Genomic DNA, 19,085 nt, shown 5'->3' with positions numbered 1-19,085 from the left:
ATAATGCATGCGACCTGCATTATTGGCACAGAACCTGGCACAGAGTCAACATTCACTTCTTTGTAGTTCTAGGTTGGTTATTCCCCATCTATCCACTTCCCACTGTTATTAATTCCCAGGGTACCCTTCCAAGGTTGCTTTATGAATATGCAAATAAATGCAACAGGTGTCCTTATTTTCTCTATTTTTACACAAAAGCTTACATGTCCCACATTAGGAGTCAGCAAACTTTTTTTGTAAAAGGCCAGATAGTAAATATTTTAGGTTTTGAACGACATGATTTCTGTAGCTACTCACCTCTGTCATAGAGGAAAAGCAGTCATAAACAATGAGTGTGGCTGTGTTCCAATTAACTTTATAAAAACTTAAAATTTGATTTTCATATCACTTTCTCATGTCGTGAAACTTTATTCTTCTTTAGGTTTTTTTCTACTACTTAAAAATGTAAAAAGCCATTGTTAGGTTACAGTCTGTACAAACATAGTCGGCTGGATTCGGTCTTTTTTTTTTATTTTTCAATATATCTTGGAGAGCTTTTACCATGGATATGAAGGAGCTGCTTCTTTCTGTTTTGAGGACATATGACTTCATCCTGTAGATATATCCTAGTTTGTTTGACCAAACCACTGCTGAAGGACTCTTAAGTTATTTCTATTCTTTACAAAATATTTTGCTATTACAAAATAGTGCTGTTATGAATAATCGTGTCCATCCATCATTTTTTTTTTGACATTTACAAGTGTTTTAGGTCAGATTCCCCTAGAGATGGAGTTGGAAAATGGATTTGGGTGTGTGTCATTTATTCAGGGAGTGCTAAGTGAGTGATGGAAGCAGAAAGGCAAGGTGGAGACAGCCAAGCAAGGATTGTTCCCTGGGAAATCATCCAAGGCCAGAGTGAGGGTGGAGCTTGCAGAGTTGTCCTACCTTGAGGCAAGGGAGTAGAGCTTTTGAACTTCTGGTTCAGGTAGTCATTGGCTTAGTTGTCAAGGTGGTGGGAGAAGCTTGTCAAGTGGTTACCGACAGCCAAGTGTAGGACTCAGAAGAAGCCAGTGGAGGGAGCACCAGCTGCAGAGGGGACCTGAGCTTGTCTGCAGCAGCACCCACCACAGAAAGTTTACCTGCAGCATAGTCTCGAACTAGAGGGGCAAAGTGTAAGATGCAGTGTGGTGTGGCTAGACTGCCAAATTGCCGTCCATAAGGGCTGTATGAATTTACATTTCTACCAGCAACATCTGAGAGTGCCTACTTCAGCATAGTCTTGCCAAATTAGTCTATTATTAAACTTTTGGATTTTTGCTAATCTGATGGATTAAAAAAATGCTACATCACAGTATTTTTCATTTTCACATCTTTTCGAATAGAAAGGTTGAGCATACTTTCATGTGTTTAAAAACATTCGTGTCGTTGTGGAGTTTTTTTTCTGTCAACTATTCATATTCCTTTGTTGATTTTCCCTTTAGGGCTATTGGTCTGGTTTTGTTTTGTTTTGTTGTTTGTTTCTAAGAGTTCTTTATATATTATGGAAATTGGTCGTTTGTCTGTGATTTGAGTTGCACATATTTTTCCAATTTTGTCATTTGTTTTTTTACTTTATTTTAGGTAGTTTTGGCCAAGCAGAGGTTTTTGATCATAGGATTGATTGGACAAGCAAATAATATATGATGTAAAACACCTAGTGTGAGGTCTGCTACCTGGTGGGCATCGATGGATGTTACCTTCCTTCCCTTGCACACACTCCCCCATTCCGTGCTTTATCCAACTATGCTCATTCTTGTTCCTTAAATATAGTCCAGATTTCCTACCTCTGTGCATTCTCTTATGTTATTTTTCTTATCTGAATGTCTTCCTTCTCACTTTAGACTGTAAAAATCCTACCCATCTCTTAATTGGATAGCTCAAATGTCATAGTCTTACTTATATCTGGATTCCTATACCTCCGTTAGCCACCATAGTCCACCTTGGATCCTGGTTATTTACACACATTTACCATGCTTTTCCTAAGCCTCAGTTTCCTTATCTATACCATGGAGTCGCTAGAGATTTATTTTTATTACAAAATGATGCATGTTTACCATAAAAAATTTTTACTGAAAAAATTTCACAAATGTAGAAACATATAAAGTTTAAAACAGTAGTTACACATACACAGACACTCTCGTTCCCCACAGGTTCCCCACAGGCAGTCACAGTTTACAGCTTGTTCAGACCTTTCCTATCTATGCCTGTATAAATATCTACGGAGGGGAGAGGGAGAAGTTTTTCTTTAAACACAAAACTGGAAGCATACTATCCATATTATTCTGCAACTTGCTTTTTGTTATTTGGTACAATAACATGAATAAGATGATGCATTTAAAGCACCTGGCTCAGTGCTCAATAAATTGTAGCTGTAACTGTTCTATACACCTTGTAGTGGTTTTTAATTTTTTTTCAATTTTTCAATTACAGTTGATATAAAATGTTATATTAGTTTCAGGTGTACGACATAGTGATTAGACATCTGTATAACTTATGAAGTGATCACCCCAATAAGTCTAATACCCATCTGACACCATACATAGTTATTATAATATTATTGACTATATTCTCTATGCTGTACTTTACATCCCTGTGACTATTTTTATAATTGGCAATTGTACTTCTTAATCCCTTTCCACTTTTTGCCCATCCCCCAAGCCCTCCTATCTAGCGACCATCAAAATGTTCTCTGTATCTATGAGTTTGTTTCTGTTTGTTTATTCATTTATTTCGTTTTTCTTAATTCTACATATAAATGAAATAATATGATATTTGTCTTTCTCTGACTTATTTCACTTAGCATAATGCCCTCTAGGTCCATCCATGTTGTTGCAAATGGCAAGATTTTATTCCTTTTTATGGCTGAGTAATATTCCATTGCATAAATGTACCATTTCTTTATCCATTCATCTATTGATGAACACTTAGGTTGCATCCATATCTTGGCTATTGTAAATAATGCTGCAATGAATATATGGATTCACATGTCTTTTGAATTCGTGTTTGGGTTCCTTCGGATTAATACCCAGAAGTGGAATTATGGGGTTCTTCTTTGTCTCTTGTTATGATCTTTGTTTTAAAGTCTGTTTTGCCTGGTACACATATTGCTACCCCAGACTTTTTGTTTGTTTCTATTTTCATATCTTTTTCCATCTCTTTACTTTTAGTCTCCGTGTGTCTTTCAATCTTAAGTGAGTCTCTTGGAGACAGCATATGTAGGAGTCTTGTTTTCTTATCCATTCAGCCACCCTAAGTCTTTTGATTGAAGTATTTAATCCATTTACATTTAAAATAATGGTTGATAATTGTGTAGTTATTACCATTTTATTATTCATATATTTTTATTTTTTTCCTTCTTCTTCGTAACCTTTTTTCGTAATATCGATTTGGTGGTGATGAACTTCTTTAGCTTTTTCTTGTCTGGGATATAGTGATGTTTTTAAATGTTCTTTTGGCAGCAGAATACTTATCAAATGAAACAGTATATGGAAACCCATTTATAAATGAGATAGAGTGGAGCCGCCAGGCTGGGGTGAACGTGGGTGGGGTAGAGGGCATGGAACCTCTGACCCTTTCGTCTTCTCATCACTGTTTGAAAACCTCGCTGTGTTGGGCAGGGTTTGGGCACATTCTATTTAGCAGAGTGGCATCATTATGAGATATACTGTCCAGGCAGTTTTCCCTTGGGCCTGAAGATGAAAAGCCAGCTGGGATGAAAAGTTTTTCTTCCAAACTGGGTTGAAAGAGCCTGTGAGTCCTCAGGTAGGTGCAGATCTTGGTAGATCGCGTGGCCCAGTGGCTCCTCCATGGCTCAATGCTGCTCTGTGATGGAGTTTTCATTGGTCCATGAAGAAGAGAAGAAAATAAAGTCAATGTGGTGAGATTTGCATAAAGTTAAGCTTAATCAGATGTTTCTTTTTGGTACTGATGTCTTTTCTTTCATGAAATGATGGTGGTAATAACTAGAAGTGTGTGTGTGAGTGTATGTGTGTGTGTCTCACCTAAATAACAAGTTGGCAACTTTATGTTGGTCCCCTAAATTATTTCAAAATTTTATTGATTCATGAAATCTTGAAGTCTAGAGATGGCCGTTCTGGTCCATTGTGGCAGCTTTGCCAGGACTTTCCTGGAGCGATCCTAGAGTGAAGGAAAGTCCTATTCTTGTGCCAGGTGAGTCTGAGAGCTGCTCTCACTTGATGACATTGAAGCAGCTCTTGCAGGGCTGAAAGTGGACAGAGCCTCTCCCAGGGGCTGTGGTCCAAAAAAGTCTCCTTCACAGTGAGGTTCTTGCTTGCCTTTGTTGGCACCACTCTCCTGTCCTTAAGAGGGGTCATGGCTTCTTGGGACCACTGAGCCAAACATGGTGCCAGACTTTTCTCTCGAGTTTCCACAACCTAACCGAGACTAGGATGAGGTATGCAACTAGAACTTTGCTAAAGACTTGTGATTCACTTAAGAGAAATGAGCTCAAAGATAACACAAGGCCATATGCCTGGGCTTATGAGCCCCACAGCTCCCAATCTCCACCCAGTCCTAGCTGTCTTCTAAGGGGTGATGGCAGAAGAACCATCTGAAGTCCCCCAGGGGACCCACAGCCCTCAGGACATAGAGACTCTTCTTGCCCATCTCCAAGGACAGGCTGGGGTTTATGCAGGGAGGTGACAGTTTCCTTATAGGCGTGCTTTCAGTATAAGAGGTAGAACCTGTCAAAGAATGAGGGGCTTCCTCCCTTGCTCTATTGTCTCTCAGAAGCCATGACTTTTTGATCTCTGTCATTTAACCCCAAATCCCCATCACAGCAGTTGATGACAATAGATTGGGCTCAGAGGTTCCGGTTGTTAAAAATGTGTTGACACCAGATTAGACACTTGGCTCTTTACAATAAGGATGCTCGGAAAGCATAAAAGTTTGTTTTTTGGAGTCTTTTATTCCCTTTAGAAGAAGGATGTTTTTGTGGCTTGGGGAGAGAAATTGTCTGAACTGTATTTAGCACTTTTTTTTTCTTTGTTCATGTGATTTTAAAAGTCTGGCATAGTTTTCAACTTGTAACCGTTTACTTATATTTGCAAAATAATCATATGGTATCCCTTGCCCTTTTAGTCCTCATAATAACCCATTGAGGTAGGTGTCCCTATTCCGCTTTTGCTGATGAGGAATCTGAGGCTCAGGGGAACTAAGTGTCTTGCTCAACCCAAACTCCTAGTAAGAGGCAGAACTGACATCGGCCTGGCCCAAATCTTGTCCTCTCTTCTCTGAACAGCTAGGTCCTATCTATAGCTAGGGAATACATAAGTTCCTCTGTTTCATTCTCTGTCAAGTTAAACACTGGCTCGCTCTTAAGGGATTTGAACTCAGGAATCTTGGGGCCAATAGCATGGGGTTCTAGTTAGAGAAAAAGGTGATGACAGCAATAACAACAATGACAACAAACCACCAAGAAAGAACCCTCTGAATTTCCATCTTGACCAGATTGGAGAACTCTTTGTGAGGGTCAAGTTCAAAAAAGTGCCAGGTGGTCTGGGCAGAACATAAGTTACTCCCTTCACCTCTCTAGGGTACTTTGTGGTGTTGACACTAAGCTGATCCATGGCATCAGCCTTGCAACACCAGGAGGAGACTCCCACTGACCCACCAGCTTGCCCGCCTCATTTTCAAGCACTCTCTTGGAAGCTGTCAAAAGGACTGTGTTTTCTGGGGCTGCCGGTTGTGCTGACCTTCTCCTGGGAACAAGGAGCAGTTACCTGACGTTTAGGCTCCCAATTCTGCAGTACCACTCCCAGAGCTTCTAGGGTGGCTAACAGGATCTCTTTCCCACTTTAGCCCTGAAGCTTGGGGAGCAGGGTGAGGCATGGTTGAGACCTACTGGGATGAGTATTTGCTGCTGGTGGCACTGTGGGGAAGAGGAGCACCGAAGCTCGCGGGAGCCAAATCCTGGCCAGTGGGGCTGGGGAGGAGCACAGGGCGCTAGGCTCTCATCTCTCCTGGTTTGGACTCTGTCAGGAAAGGAACTGGAGTAGGGATGGCGGAGGGAGAGAATCCCAGGACCTTATCTCACTCCAGGCCTGAGTGGATGCTTCTAGGCTGAACATCCATCATGGTCTGAGCTGGGTTCTTGGGAAGCACAGGAATCAGGCTGTCCCGGTTTGGAATTCCAGGCCCTGATTTACCTGTTGTATACCATCGAGCAAGTGATTACTCTCTCCGCTTTAGTGTCTATGGTGTATGCATACCCACCACAGTCCAGACACTGTCATGAATACAGTGGTTCATATACACTGTGACAGTGACAGCATTTACAACGGAGGCTACCTTATAGAATGACCTACCTAATAATGAACACGTGAAGAACTCACTCGAATTTATGAGACAAATAACTCAAGTAGTTAAGATATCAAAGGATGTGAGTAGAATAACTTTGCAAGTGCTAAATAGATGTATGAAAAAACTTTCAACCTCAGAAGTAATGAAAAAGGGAGATAAATGCAACACTGAAGTATTATTTTATGCTTATTCAATTAACAAAGTGTAAGAATATTAATAATATGCTATGCTGGTGAGATTGTACTCTAAGTAGCACATTTATACATTTCGATGCAACTCTTTTGGAAAGCGACACACCAGTGTGTACTTACAGCCATAAATGTTTGTAACCTTTGATATTGTTATTCTAGTCCACCGAATTAATCCTAAAATAATAATCCTTTCAAAATGTTTATTATTCGAATTTTTTTTTGAAATATACAGAATAAAATAGAATGGTATAATGAAACCTCCACTACTAAAGGAGTATTTTAACACAAGAAAAAAGCCACGTGAGTGAAATATCCAGTCAAAAATGAAAAACAATTTAAATTTGTAACAGAATGTCTGAATAAATCATGATTTTTCTTCATGTAGACTATTATATAGCAATTAATATGATAAATATAAAAATTATGGAATCGTGTAAAGTATAATCTAATGCTAAGCGAAAAATCAGAATTCTGAATTGTATCTACGGATGATGACAATATCTAAGAACGTATACCGGAGCAAAGGTTGAAAGGAAGTATGCAGAAGTATTTGCTCTGCTGTGGTGGGGGATGATGGATTCATTTTTTTCTTCTTGAATATTGTTGTTTTTATTATTTTTATAATAACATTAATGAACGGGATATTCTAGGCTTCGGCCCAAGTCAGTCTGTGAATGGGGATTTGTTGGGCACCTATTCCACAGGCAATTTGTGTGAAGAGTTGCTTTAAGAAATGGCAGGGGCTAAGCATAGGCCACAGTTTGAGGGCACGGGTTGCTTCATGAGAGTCTCAAAGACTCAGAATGTCAGAGCTACATGGGACCAATCTAACATCCTCATTTTGCAGTCAAAGGTCCTGAGGCCCAAAGAGGCTGAGCAACTTGCCCAGAATACCCAGCCAAAGCCTGATGATTCCACGTAGGGGTAGTCACTCCTACTGGAGTAGCTGCCTGGCCTTAGCTCAGTCTCCTGCCTCAGGATGCCTCCACTTTCCCAGAGTTGGCAAGAAGGCAGCCAAACAGAAAGCACTCTTCTTCAGTGCAGGCAGGGGATGAGCACCCTGGATAGGGAGGGCACAGAGATGCTGCTCCCCGATGCAAACCTCTGTGCCATGGTTGTCTCCACAGGACCCTGAGTGAACTCAGCCAGACCCACGTCTCCCAGCAGCGCGTCGGGCCGTCCCGGACCGTCCGACTTTACCCGGCCACCTCAGCCAGTGGCCAGCTGACTTCCAATGCCCTGCCCGCGGGCCCAGGCCTTGAGCAGAGGGATGGCGCCCAGCAGGCAGCATATCTGGACCACTTGTCATCCCCTTGGGGTAAGGACACCCTGTGTTGGGATCCTAGAAGAACAGGGCATCTGAATCTCTGACCTTCTGGCCGTCTTGCTTTTTCCCTCCATTCTCACTGGGGAGCTGAGTTGTCACCTGTCCCTCATCCTTTCAGCCAATCAACAAACAGCTGTCAAGCACCTGCTTTGTGCCATCTTCCAGGGGTCCCAAACCAGCTGATCAGGACTTTGAGACCCTTAGACCTCGATTGCTCCATTTCTGCCCCGTCTGTCACCCATCCTGCCTTTGCTCCCCTCATATCCAGCTATGAACCTCACCTCCCTGGCCCTGGTCCTTCCACTTCACCCTTTCTGCAAAACCCACCCTTCCTGGACCAACCCAACCAGCTGCTTCCTTAGCACCTATGGCTAGGCCTCTGCCTCTGGAAGAGAGAACCCAGCATCCCTGTGAATTCACGCCTCTGCATTCCTGATTGTTGCTGACAATCTTTCCATGTGTGCCTGGACACTCTGTCTCATTCCTCTGAGCAGGTACTCTGAGCTGCTCCCACTTTCCCAGGTCCCATCCCATCAGCTTTGGACGAGACTGCCACTGCCAAAAGCTCCTCACCTTCCTGCCCGTCTGCCTGCCCAGGACTCACACTGCTCCCTCACCTCAACCCGTGCCCAGCTGACTTCTTTTCTTTATTTTTCCCATTTTTAAAATTGAGATGAAATTCTCATAACATAAAATGACATTTTAAAGTGTACACATCAGAGGTTCTCAGTACATTCACTGTCTAGGCAACTGCCACTATTGTGCACCTGCAGAACGTTGTCATCGCTCCAGAAAGAAATCCCACAGCCATTAAGCAGTCACTCCCCACTCCCCCCGGCCCCGGCCCCTGGTCTCACTGATCTACTGCCCGTCTCTGTAGATTTGCATATTCCAGACATTTCATAGAAAGGGATCATACACTATGTGTCCTTTCCTGTCTGGCTCTTTCACTTGGTATAATGTGTTCGAGGTTCATCCGCGTCGTAGCGTGTGTCAGTACTTCATTTCTTTTTATTGTTAACGAACTTCTTTCTTGTCATCTTGAAAAGGAGGCGTCTCTCTTCTTGTCTAAGACACACGCTACCTTTCTTGACTCCTCTGGAACACTAGGCCATCACTTGTCCTCCCCTCGCCCCTTCGGTCCTCCCCCTTCAAACCGTCTGTCTCAGCCCTTTCCTGGCGCATGTACACTTGCTTACAGCTCTCCATTCTCTCTCTCTCCTGCCGTCACAGTCAAGCTTCTCGAACATGTGGTCCTCGTAGACTTTCCACACTTCCCTCCCCAACCCCTCTGCTTTCCGGCTTCCGTCCCTGGGCTCCCCACACCAGATGAACACCCCTCCTTTGAATTTCCACTGCCACCATCCTTTTAAGTGAAGTGACCTCAGTTTATACCGCTGCAGTGACCTCCACACTGGTCATCCTGCCTCCCCATCCACCTGCACACCCAGCTGGGAGGGCATTCATCCCTCCATGCTTCCTCTTGGATCTCTTACTAGAATTTTTCAGTGACTTCTCACTACCAGCCAAAGTGCCTGGTCCTCGTTCTGGCATTGAGCCCACCCCCACCCCCCCTGCCCCGCCCAACCTGACTCTAATCATTCTTTCAGGCTTTATCTTCCTCCACTTCTCTTAGAAAACTCTTTGCTCCAGCAGGTCTGAGCTACATTCTTTTCTCTGCCTTTTGTTTCAAAGCCCAGCTGTACCACTTGCAACCCAACCTTCTCTGAGCCTGTGTCCTTACCTGTAAAATTGAAATACTAGGTTGGATATAGGAACATTGCCAGCAGTCAACCATGCTAACCTACAAAAATAGCAACTTCTAATGGTTCAACCTAAAATAATACTCATTCCAGAGGGTTGAGAGTTAATGTGCATAAAACGTGAGCTTTGTTGGCTGCACACTGACGTCCCTCAATAAGTGCTGGGCTGTGAGCGCCTCAAAGGTGTCACCCTGCCCCCACTGTGGGACCGTGCATTCAGCGAGTACTTAGCAAATGCCCTTGGGATGGATTCTCCCCTGGTCCCTTGGGCCTCTCTAACCATCTTCTGGAGGTCACAGCTGTGCCTCTCAGCCCTGCCCCCTGGACCCAAGCCCTCTCTCTACAGGGCTGAACCTCACGGAGAAAATCAAGAAGATCAAGATCGTCTTCACTCCTACCATCTGCAAGCAGACCTGTGCCCATGGGCACTGTGCCAACAGCTGTGAGCGTGGCGACACTACCACCCTGTACAGCCAGGGCGGTCACGGGCATGACCCCAAGTCTGGCTTCCGCATCTGTGAGTCCCTTCCCCTGTCAGAAGAGGGTTTCTGGCTGGCCGTGTCTCCCGAGCAATCGAGGGATGCAGGAAAGGCATGAAGTGCTCTTTAGAAAAGCAAGGGCTGGTTATTACCTACCCTTCTTCACCCTTGAGCCTCCTGGAAAGTCCCTGCATTTCAGGGGATGCTGGGCTCCTCGAGCCATGCAGATTTGGAGTACTGCTCCCCCTGCTTCTCTGTTGTCACCTACCGGTGACATGGTGGGTGATGCTGTATTCTTTAACGGCCAGTCACCTTGAGGTCTATGTTGTAGATTTCTGCCAGATCCCTTGCTTGAATGGAGGCCGCTGCATCGGCAGGGACGAGTGCTGGTGCCCCGCCAACTCCACCGGGAAGTTCTGTCATCTGCCCGCCCCAAAGCTGGAAAGGGAGTCTCCGGAGAGGGACTCCCACCACAGGGCCTCAGTGGAAGTCCCCTTGAGGCAGTCCACCTTCACTCTGCCTCTCTCCAACCAGCTGGGTGAGTGCGGGGCTGGGGATGCGGGGCAAAGGGCACACGGGGTTACTGGATATGGGGTGGAGGGGTTCCCGGCATCTGGTGGAGGGGACAGAAGCTGTCTCTAGGCCTTTCTTCAAGTCAAACCTCCCTCCCTCCCTCTCCTCTGCCCTCAGGGCTCAATTTTATTCCCTAAACATCATTGTCCTTCCATCCGAATTCATCGATATTTTTGCCCTCACCCCCTAGCGGGTGCTATGCCTGAGACAAAAGAGTAGAAGTACAGGGTTTTCCTGCCTGCAAGAAGCCCACGGACCTGGACAACAGAGGGTGGGTGGACGGGAAAGAGAATAGCATCAGTAAAACATTTCATATCCCCTGCTTTTCATTGTTAGGTGCCAAATAAAATGTACAAAAAATATAGGCAGTCAGGGGGTGGAGAGCCCCGTGAGCCCAGGCTGTTGAGGGAAGGCTGTGTGGAAGAGGTGGACCTTGGGCAGGCCTTAAACAGTGGCAGCCTTTGGTTAAGCAGGAGGGAATGGGAGGAGCTCCTCTGCAAAGGGCCTGGCGTGAGCCAAGGCATGGAGGCAGGACCGTGCAGGTTAGTTGGGCTGGAGCTCAGGGGCTGTGCAGGATGGTGGGGAAGGCAAAATCAGGAAGGTCGTTTAGAAGTTGATAATGAAGATCCTTCACTGGTAGGCAGGGAGTGAAGGAGTCTGCACTTCATCCTGTCCTCACTGGGGAATTGTGCTGGGGTGGGGCTCCGTTTCACCAACTCTGACCCCAGCCCCTGTGTCCAGTCTCTGTGAACCCCTCCTTGGTGAAGGTGCACATTCACCACCCGCCCGAGGCTTCCGTGCAGGTCCACCAGGTGGCACGGGTGCGGGGCGAGGCTGAGGAGGCGGCGGAGGAGAACAGTGTGGAGACCAGACCCTTGCCCCAGCTCCCCGCCAGCCCTGGCCACAGCTACTGGGACAGCAACAGCATCCCTTCTCGACCTGGAGAGGCCCCTCGGCCACTGCCCCCAGCAGCTCCCAGGCCTCGGGGACTGCTGGGACGGTGTTACCTGAGCTCTGTGAATGGCCAGGTGAGAATGAAGCTCCAGCCTCAGCCCCGAAGGCTTCCAGAACAGTGATTGCCCCCCGCTCTGCCCCTTCTTCTCTCTCTCCTCTTTGTTCTTATGGAATGTGAGTGTCTGTAGAGTCTCCCACTCCTCAGATGGGAAAACTCAGGTCATAAAATTGCCTGAGTGCAGGGAGGCTGGGCCTCCTACCTGGGACCCCCTAGATACCTGTCAGTGCCAGGCATGCAGAAGAGGACCTAAGAGAGTCTCCCTTTAGAGGGGCACCAGTGTCCCTGGGTCCCAGGAAATGCTAGGCTCTCCTAGACGTAAGTCTAGGACCCCCTGGTACATGGACAGCGGGGCTATTAGATCTGGCGAGAAAGAATTTGGTATTCAGCTGAGACTGGGATCACAGAGATGTGGAATTTGCAAATGCAGGTTAAATTCCAAAGTCTTGAGGGTGCACGATGAGGGACACTCCATCTCCCTCTGGAGGTATCATAGTTAGTGATGGAAAATCAGGTGAGCTGTTATGAGTCCAGGAACCTAAGAACAGCAGCTAAGCCAGACCCAAGATGGTTTTTCTTAGGCTCGTAGTTTGGTGTTTCCAGAAATCCCTCGTGAGGTTAAGGAACTGGAGGAGGTGGGGGGTAGCCAAGGGATAGGGACTCTGAGTCCCCAGACCTCCCCTGACCTCTCAGCTTGTGGTGTCCCTAAGCCTGGACCCTGTCCACGGGGAAGGTTGGCACTGTGGGTGACCCTGAAATTTGACAGAAGAAAGCCCATCCTTTGGGACTCTGTGGGCCAGGACATGGCATGGGGCATTGTGCAGAGAAGATCTTGTCTTGCCTGGGATGTGTCCCCACCCCTTAAGTTTCGGGCTTGGCAGAGTGGACTGCAGGTTTCTTTGCTTCCTTCCTGGACATCAGCTGACTCTCTCCTACTGTCCCTTAGGTGGGGGTACCCTCTGGCCAGCTGTGGGGAGGGGGGAGGAGACCTCTTGTTTCAGCCTTTCCTGGGACATCTCTGTACACAGCAGGGGAGGTAAGAAGTGGTGACAGGTGTCCATGGCCTTTTTTCCAGTGTGCCAACCCCCTGCTAGAGCTGACTGCCCAAGAGGACTGCTGTGGCAGTGTGGGAGCCTTCTGGGGGGTGACCTTGTGTGCCCCATGCCCACCCAGACCAGGTGAGTGCTGGGTGCCAGGGTCCAGGGTTGCAGGCGAAGCTCTCTCAGTGCCCGGCCTCTGCTGCATGCCCCCATCCATCTCCCTCCAGGGTCTCAGAGGTCAGGCAAGTAGAATTTGCTGGTAAACCAGGCAACCTTTCCAGATCTGCTTCGAGCATGCTTCTGGCTAGTGGCCAAGGCTCCTGATGGCTCAGACCCTCCGCTGGGTGCAACCTGGCCTACTTGCTCCAGTTGATTGCCTAGGAGGGGTTCCTTCCTCTTGCCAGCTGTTCTTGCTCAGATTTTAGAGATCCCATCCTAGGACGGACCCTTTTCCACCCCTAGACTCCTCCCATGTACCCCATGCCCAGGTACCAGGGGCCAGAGGTCTTGATTTGTTGGTTCAGTGTTCTCCTCATCCTCTCCCTTCTCCTCACCTCCTGCTTCCTGCCTCCTGTCTTTGAATCAGAATTAGATGTGTGTCCCAGAACATCTTCAGCCTTGGGGCATGGGAAATCCATTTCCCTGTCCTCTTTTGGCTAATGGGAAAATCTAACATGTATTCATTCATTCATTCTTTCCTTTATTCACTCACTCACTCACTCACCCAGCAAATACCAGGTGCCTCGTGTGTGCCATGCACTGAGAATTTAGGAGTGAGCGAAATGCTGCTCCTGCAGGCTTTGACCTTGCAGTCAGGAGGCTGCGATGCGGCGTCTGTGCCTGAGTATGGTTTCTGCCTGCTCAGCCTGTCTTCCCCCTCAGGCCTCACTCTTGGGCCCCCGCCTGCCGTGTATTTCTTTTGCCTGTCAGCAGTAGACTCAGTGAGTCGACTTTGTGGGGGCCTGGACCAGAGCCCAAAGGTAGGAGAGACGGAGCTGTTCTTAACTTCACATTGGGCTGTAGAGCAGCGACCATATTTTCCAAACTAAAAATAAGTGTAGATGATTTCACGGGGTGATAGAATTTTTGGCAAAGCAGCAAAGGATAGTATTAAGCTTCCGGGCTTGACCATCCGACACTTACCAAAGTACCAGTCCCAGCTCTGCCCATTAACCTCTCTCTGCTCCATCTCCGATCTGCAAAATGGAGACAATAATAGCACCCGTCTCAAAGGGCTGCTGCGGAGAGTAGATGATATGATGCATGTGCTTAGCGTTAGGTCCATAAATGGTAGATGTTAATATTATTAGAAAGTACCTCTCCAAAAAGAGAAAAGGGAATGGACCCGCTGCCCACCGGGAGGAGTGCCTCGAAGTGCTCAGCATCTCCCCCTGCAGGCCAGAGAGGTTTCGCCACTTTTCTGTTTTCCTTGTTTTCCTTCCTCCTGGTCCTGCTGATCCTTGAGACTTCCATATTTCACATTCCATTCCGTCAATGGCTATTTACACTGATGAAGCAACTATTGAAAGTGCCCCTAGTTTGCAGGCCCTGGACAAACAGTGGAGAATGAGGTGGAAATAGTGCCTCTCCTCTCCGAGCACGGTGGGACTGGGGGATTGCCGTGGGGAAGGGGGATTGCGGACAGGCAGCGGGCATCAGGAAAAGAGGGCTGGCTCGTGCAGGGACTAGACGGTACCAAATGCGGTGGGAACAGACAGCAGAACTGGCTGGGGACATCGATAGATCCTATAGCACCTTCGTGCGAATTAGAGAAAGATACTCCTTCTATTTGTTCAAAACAGTCTTTATAAATATAGAAATCTAGGTTGCTAATGATTCCTTTAGATGTGGTGCTTTTGTGCAGTGCACAAACTGCACGGCTATCCACTGTGGGGTAGGAAATCCTAGCTCGAACTGGTGGGTCAGGGAAAGCTTCTTGGAGGAGGTATCATCCAGGATGAGATCTGAAGAATTGTTAGGTTAGCCAGTCAAAGAGATGGGGAAGAGCTTAACAAGCCAAAGAAATTGCATATGCAGGTGAGACCAAAAGAGTGAGCAACATTTCCCAAAGCAAGCACACCCCAAGCTGAGCCCTCTTCCCAAAGCAAGCACACCCCAGGCTGGGCCCTCTTCCCCACGGAGTGCAGCACATCTCAGCAAGCTAGGCACATTGGTGCAGACCCTGGAATGTCAAGCATTCCATCACACCAAAGAGCATGATAACAAAGACCAGGGCAACATAAACATTTAAAACACATTAAAGTGCAGCTGGACATTGTATAGAGAAAGGGCACAAGCTGGGAGCTTCATTTGTGTTGACAGGGTGCCAGACACCTAGCTCCACGCCCAAGCCTGGGCCCAGGCGGGGGATGTTTCTTTAAGTAGGCATGACAAGCAAGCTACTGTGCAAGAGTCAGAGGAAGGAAAAAAGGCCAGATCCTGCGGTGGGATTTGGGATGGTGGGCAAGACAGGCAGGACTTCTAGGTTCTAGAACATTTCAGCCCTGGGGCGTTTGCTCCACTGAGCTTCTATTTCTCCTCTAATAAAATAAAGCCTTGTCCCTCAGAAGAGGCTTTGTTCTCTATGCCCAACGAGGTAGTCTAGCAGAATTGGGGATGAGAGAAGTAATACAGCCAGCAGCCGAGAAACAATGTGACTTCATGGCTTCCCCTAAGTCACCTTTGGCTTCTGAGGCTCCATGCTGACTGTCAAAGAAGGTCCCTGTAGATTGCTGCTATTTCTGACATGGAAAAGGACTTGTCTTGAAGTCTCAATTTACATGACACAAAATCCCTTTTCTTCCAGAAAAATTCCCTAGTGCCTTCTTTCTCAGGGAGATAGCTCAGTCAATCTAGGCTAGCCTTTCTTTTCTCTGTGTGACAGATGCAGCTGACCTTTCTGCTCCTTTGGGATTTATCAAAGGTCCCTGCTCAGAGTTTCTGAAGTCCCCCTGCCAGGGTCTGGAGAGCACCTGGCTCTCAAAACCACTTTGATTAAAGCCACATTTTTTGAGTTTTTGTCTGAGAAAGACAGACATCTGGGTTGACTGGAAAGTTGGCCACTGCCCCATCTGGCTAGGCACTGGTTGTGTCAACCCCAAAGCCCCTTTGCTGGGGCAGACAGGGCTGGCACACAGCTCGAGGCCCGCAGTGGTGAGCTCCAGCTGTTTGCTGTGAGATCGTCTTTCCATCTGCCTGGCATAGGATGAATTCATCTCAGAACCCAGGCCCCTCCCTGAATCTCCAGGGAGAGCTGACTCTTCAAAGAATTCTGCAGCTTTCCCTTTTAAAAACAATAGTAGTGGCCAGTTACTGAACTTTTATGCTACACTAGGCTTGTCACTCATCATTTAATTGTTACAACCACCTGCAAGCTAAGGCTTTTTATTCCCATTCGATAGATGAAGAAAATGAAGTTCTGAGAAGACTGTGGAACTTGTTCAAGGTCACGCAGTTAGGACAAGTGGAGCGAGGGTTCAAACGCCACAGTGTGTCTGATTCTAAGCTAACTAGATCTCCCTAATTCTTCTGGGGAGGCCTGTGCTTGCTTGAAGACAGCAAAAATCAGGACCCTAGACTAGAATTTCACAGACAGGAGGCTGTGTTTTATGAGTTACGTGTGCATAAAGGACAACAGCCCTCAAGAAAATTGGAGTTGAATGGATAGGCAGGACACCTTCAGCCCAGACCTAAGAGTTAACGGAGATGTGTTGAAAGAACTGTCTCAGGGAGAAGTGGCTAGGCTTGTTCCACGCAGTTCAGGAGGGCAAAGGCCAATGTATGGATGTTTCTGGTAAGCAGAGCTCAACGCGAAACTGAGTGTAAGGAACAGCTATTAAAAACCGGAACACAGCAATATAATGGCTGTTCCCAGAAGTACCGAGCTCCCGCCACAAGGATCCAAATACCCAGCATCCAAATAGTTCTGACCTCCTCCTGGATATCCTTGTCTTTTTCGTTATTCCTCATTCAATCTCCGGATCCCTTTCTGGGAGGGTTCCCAGGAAGAGTGATATACTTCCTGCTGGGCAGGCACTTCCCTGGGGCCTCCAGACCCTAGGATTCTCTGCCTAGAGAATTCTTAAGTTTTTCATGAATCCAATAATTTATTTATTTGGAGGCAGTAGAGAGGAATGGTTCAGAATTTATCCTCTGGAGGCAGGTGCCTGGGATCATAATACCAGCTCCATCCACCTGCTGGGTGACCCCTCCGTGCTTCGGTTTGCTCATCGGTAAAATGGGGAGAATATTAGTAAGTACCTCCAACAGGGCCTGGCCCATAGTGAGCGTCATTTTAGTGTTTGCATTATTATTTATTCCATTTGATTGAGTGCCTATGCTGTTCCATGTGCTGCGCTTGGCTCTAGAGACATAGCAGTGATGAAGAAGACAAGGTTCCTATTCTCATGGAGCTTACACTTTATTGGAAGAGATGGACGAGCAAACAGGCTGTCACAGAGCAACATATTAGTGCTATGACAAGGGAAAGCCTGCAGGTGTTGAGAGCACTTGAGAGGCTTGCCTGGTGTGAGTGGCAGGGGCGGTGACACCTGCCATCCACCCTCACTGTGAATCACACAGTTCAGTTGCTGGGGGACGTGCTCCCTCTTCCCAGCCTCTCTCCCATCCTTCCATCTGTCTCAGTGTCAGCATTTTCAGAATCCACATTTACACCCACACAGTGGCCTCTTAGGTGGAGCAACGTGCAGACCCTGAGCAAGACTGTCCATGGCAGGGACAAATATTACAACTTATATTTACATCTTTTTAAACTTAAAAAAAAAAAGCTTTAATTTTTAAAAGAGTAGACTTATTTATGTCTTCACTTACCCTGCATGTCAGTCTGTCACCTGTCATGTTTGGCACACAAAGCATCCTCAGGGAAGAGTGGAGTTCTGAGAAAAGGTAGTGCCTCTTATGTTTGTCTGGCCTCACAACGCACAACATACAACAGTGCTCAGTTTATGGGATTTTTCAATTATGTTGTCTAGTTTTAACTAAAGCAACCCTCACTAAGTAGCAAAGTGACTCTTAAAAAAATCTTTGCAAAGAAACAGGATTCAAAATAATGCTAATAACATAATTGCAAGTAATCATTAAAAAATGCAAAGCTGACCTTTCTCCTCTTATATGAAGTCATCTATATTCCAAGGTAAAAATAATAATGACCTCTCAGATGTGACCCAAAATGGAGCCCAGGATCCAAATGCTCAAGAAAGCTATATGAAATACAGTTTTATCTGCTGCCGTTACTAACAAACTTCCCCAGAGGTAGCAGCTAATGATGGACTCAGAGGTGTCTTGATTAGAAAAACATTAAAAAACAGAGACACTCAAAGTTGTCTGTACAATTGGGTGAAAGTATAGCTATTTCTAACATGCCTCTTGTTTTTTTCAAGGATCTATTTTAACAATAAAATATGTGAAGAACTATCTTTTTATAAGCCACTAATGAAAGGATGAACGAGAGGACATATAGTATCAATAGTAAATAATTTCTTGAATAAAAATAAGCTGTACCAAACAACTCTGGAAGTATAGCCGCTGATGCTATCTATGACTGATAAGGTAATGGCAATGTAGAGCACCAGATGTAAAATTCCCTCACCACAGTCTTCATAGGCAAGCTATTGTCACAATGAAGTCAAAGCCGGAGGAAGAGAAATTCATCACGCAGTTAACTTTGTAAAACAAGACCTTTAAAAGTATAAGGGTTTCTTTATAAAACTTTGTGTTGGAATAATGTCTATGAAAATCACGTATACTACTTGAGAATTGCTTAAGGATGAGTAAATCTTTAAAAAAAAAAAAACAGAAAGATGGGTGTTCCACATTTACTGTCTTTTTCTGTGATGACAGGTGGCTGTCAGTACTAGGGTATCTGCTAGAGTTTTTCGAGAACGTTGACATACTACTCTGTCCCTCCAAAGTAATGGAGAGTTTTCCCTGTTTTTATTTAACATAAATAGATTTTTTTTTTCCTTGTAAAGAAAGGGGAATGGTGTGAAATTAAGGCAGAATGTGTATCAGCACCAAAACACTGAGAACTAGTTTCTCATCATGGGATGCTATAAACCATCTCCATTTGCACACTTGAAATATTTGAAAATTATTTAAAATTTGTAAGAACAAAAAACTGACCTGTGGAGAAGATGGAAATTTACTAGCCAGATTTCAACAGCAGCATCACATGGTTGGTAAATGTGAGTGAAAAATGAATGTCATGGTTTTCTAAGTACAATCACTGATGAAGTTCTTCCATCTTGAGCTAGGATACTTTGTCAGCTACCACAGCATTGAAACCAAATATCATAATAAACCAAATTTAGCCAGGGCGTGAATTGTTGTATTTAGATATTTA

General features: G+C 45.9%; 1 protein-coding gene across 4 annotated transcripts in view; it reads left to right on the top strand.

Moving 5' to 3' along the window:
• Nucleotides 1–19,085, top strand: part of LTBP2 (latent transforming growth factor beta binding protein 2) — a 94,874-nt gene that overhangs the window by 40,412 nt on the left and 35,377 nt on the right. For 3 of the 4 annotated variants that reach the window (XM_015599630.2, XM_015599629.2, XM_015599628.2), the window contains exons 4-8: nucleotides 7,658–7,848; nucleotides 9,967–10,137; nucleotides 10,431–10,637; nucleotides 11,414–11,700; nucleotides 12,760–12,862. In XM_015599630.2, the coding sequence (XP_015455116.1) occupies nucleotides 7,658–7,848; nucleotides 9,967–10,137; nucleotides 10,431–10,637; nucleotides 11,414–11,700; nucleotides 12,760–12,862 (959 nt within the window). The remainder of the gene's footprint in view (nucleotides 1–7,657; nucleotides 7,849–9,966; nucleotides 10,138–10,430; nucleotides 10,638–11,413; nucleotides 11,701–12,759; nucleotides 12,863–19,085) is intronic. The other variant, XM_015599631.2, reaches the window with a different exon arrangement.

The sequence above is a fragment of the Pteropus alecto genome, unplaced genomic scaffold, assembly GCF_000325575.1.
Source record: "Pteropus alecto unplaced genomic scaffold, ASM32557v1 scaffold8, whole genome shotgun sequence".
Taxonomy (NCBI): Eukaryota; Metazoa; Chordata; class Mammalia; order Chiroptera; family Pteropodidae; genus Pteropus; species Pteropus alecto.
This window is presented reverse-complemented; position numbering and strand designations above follow the sequence as displayed.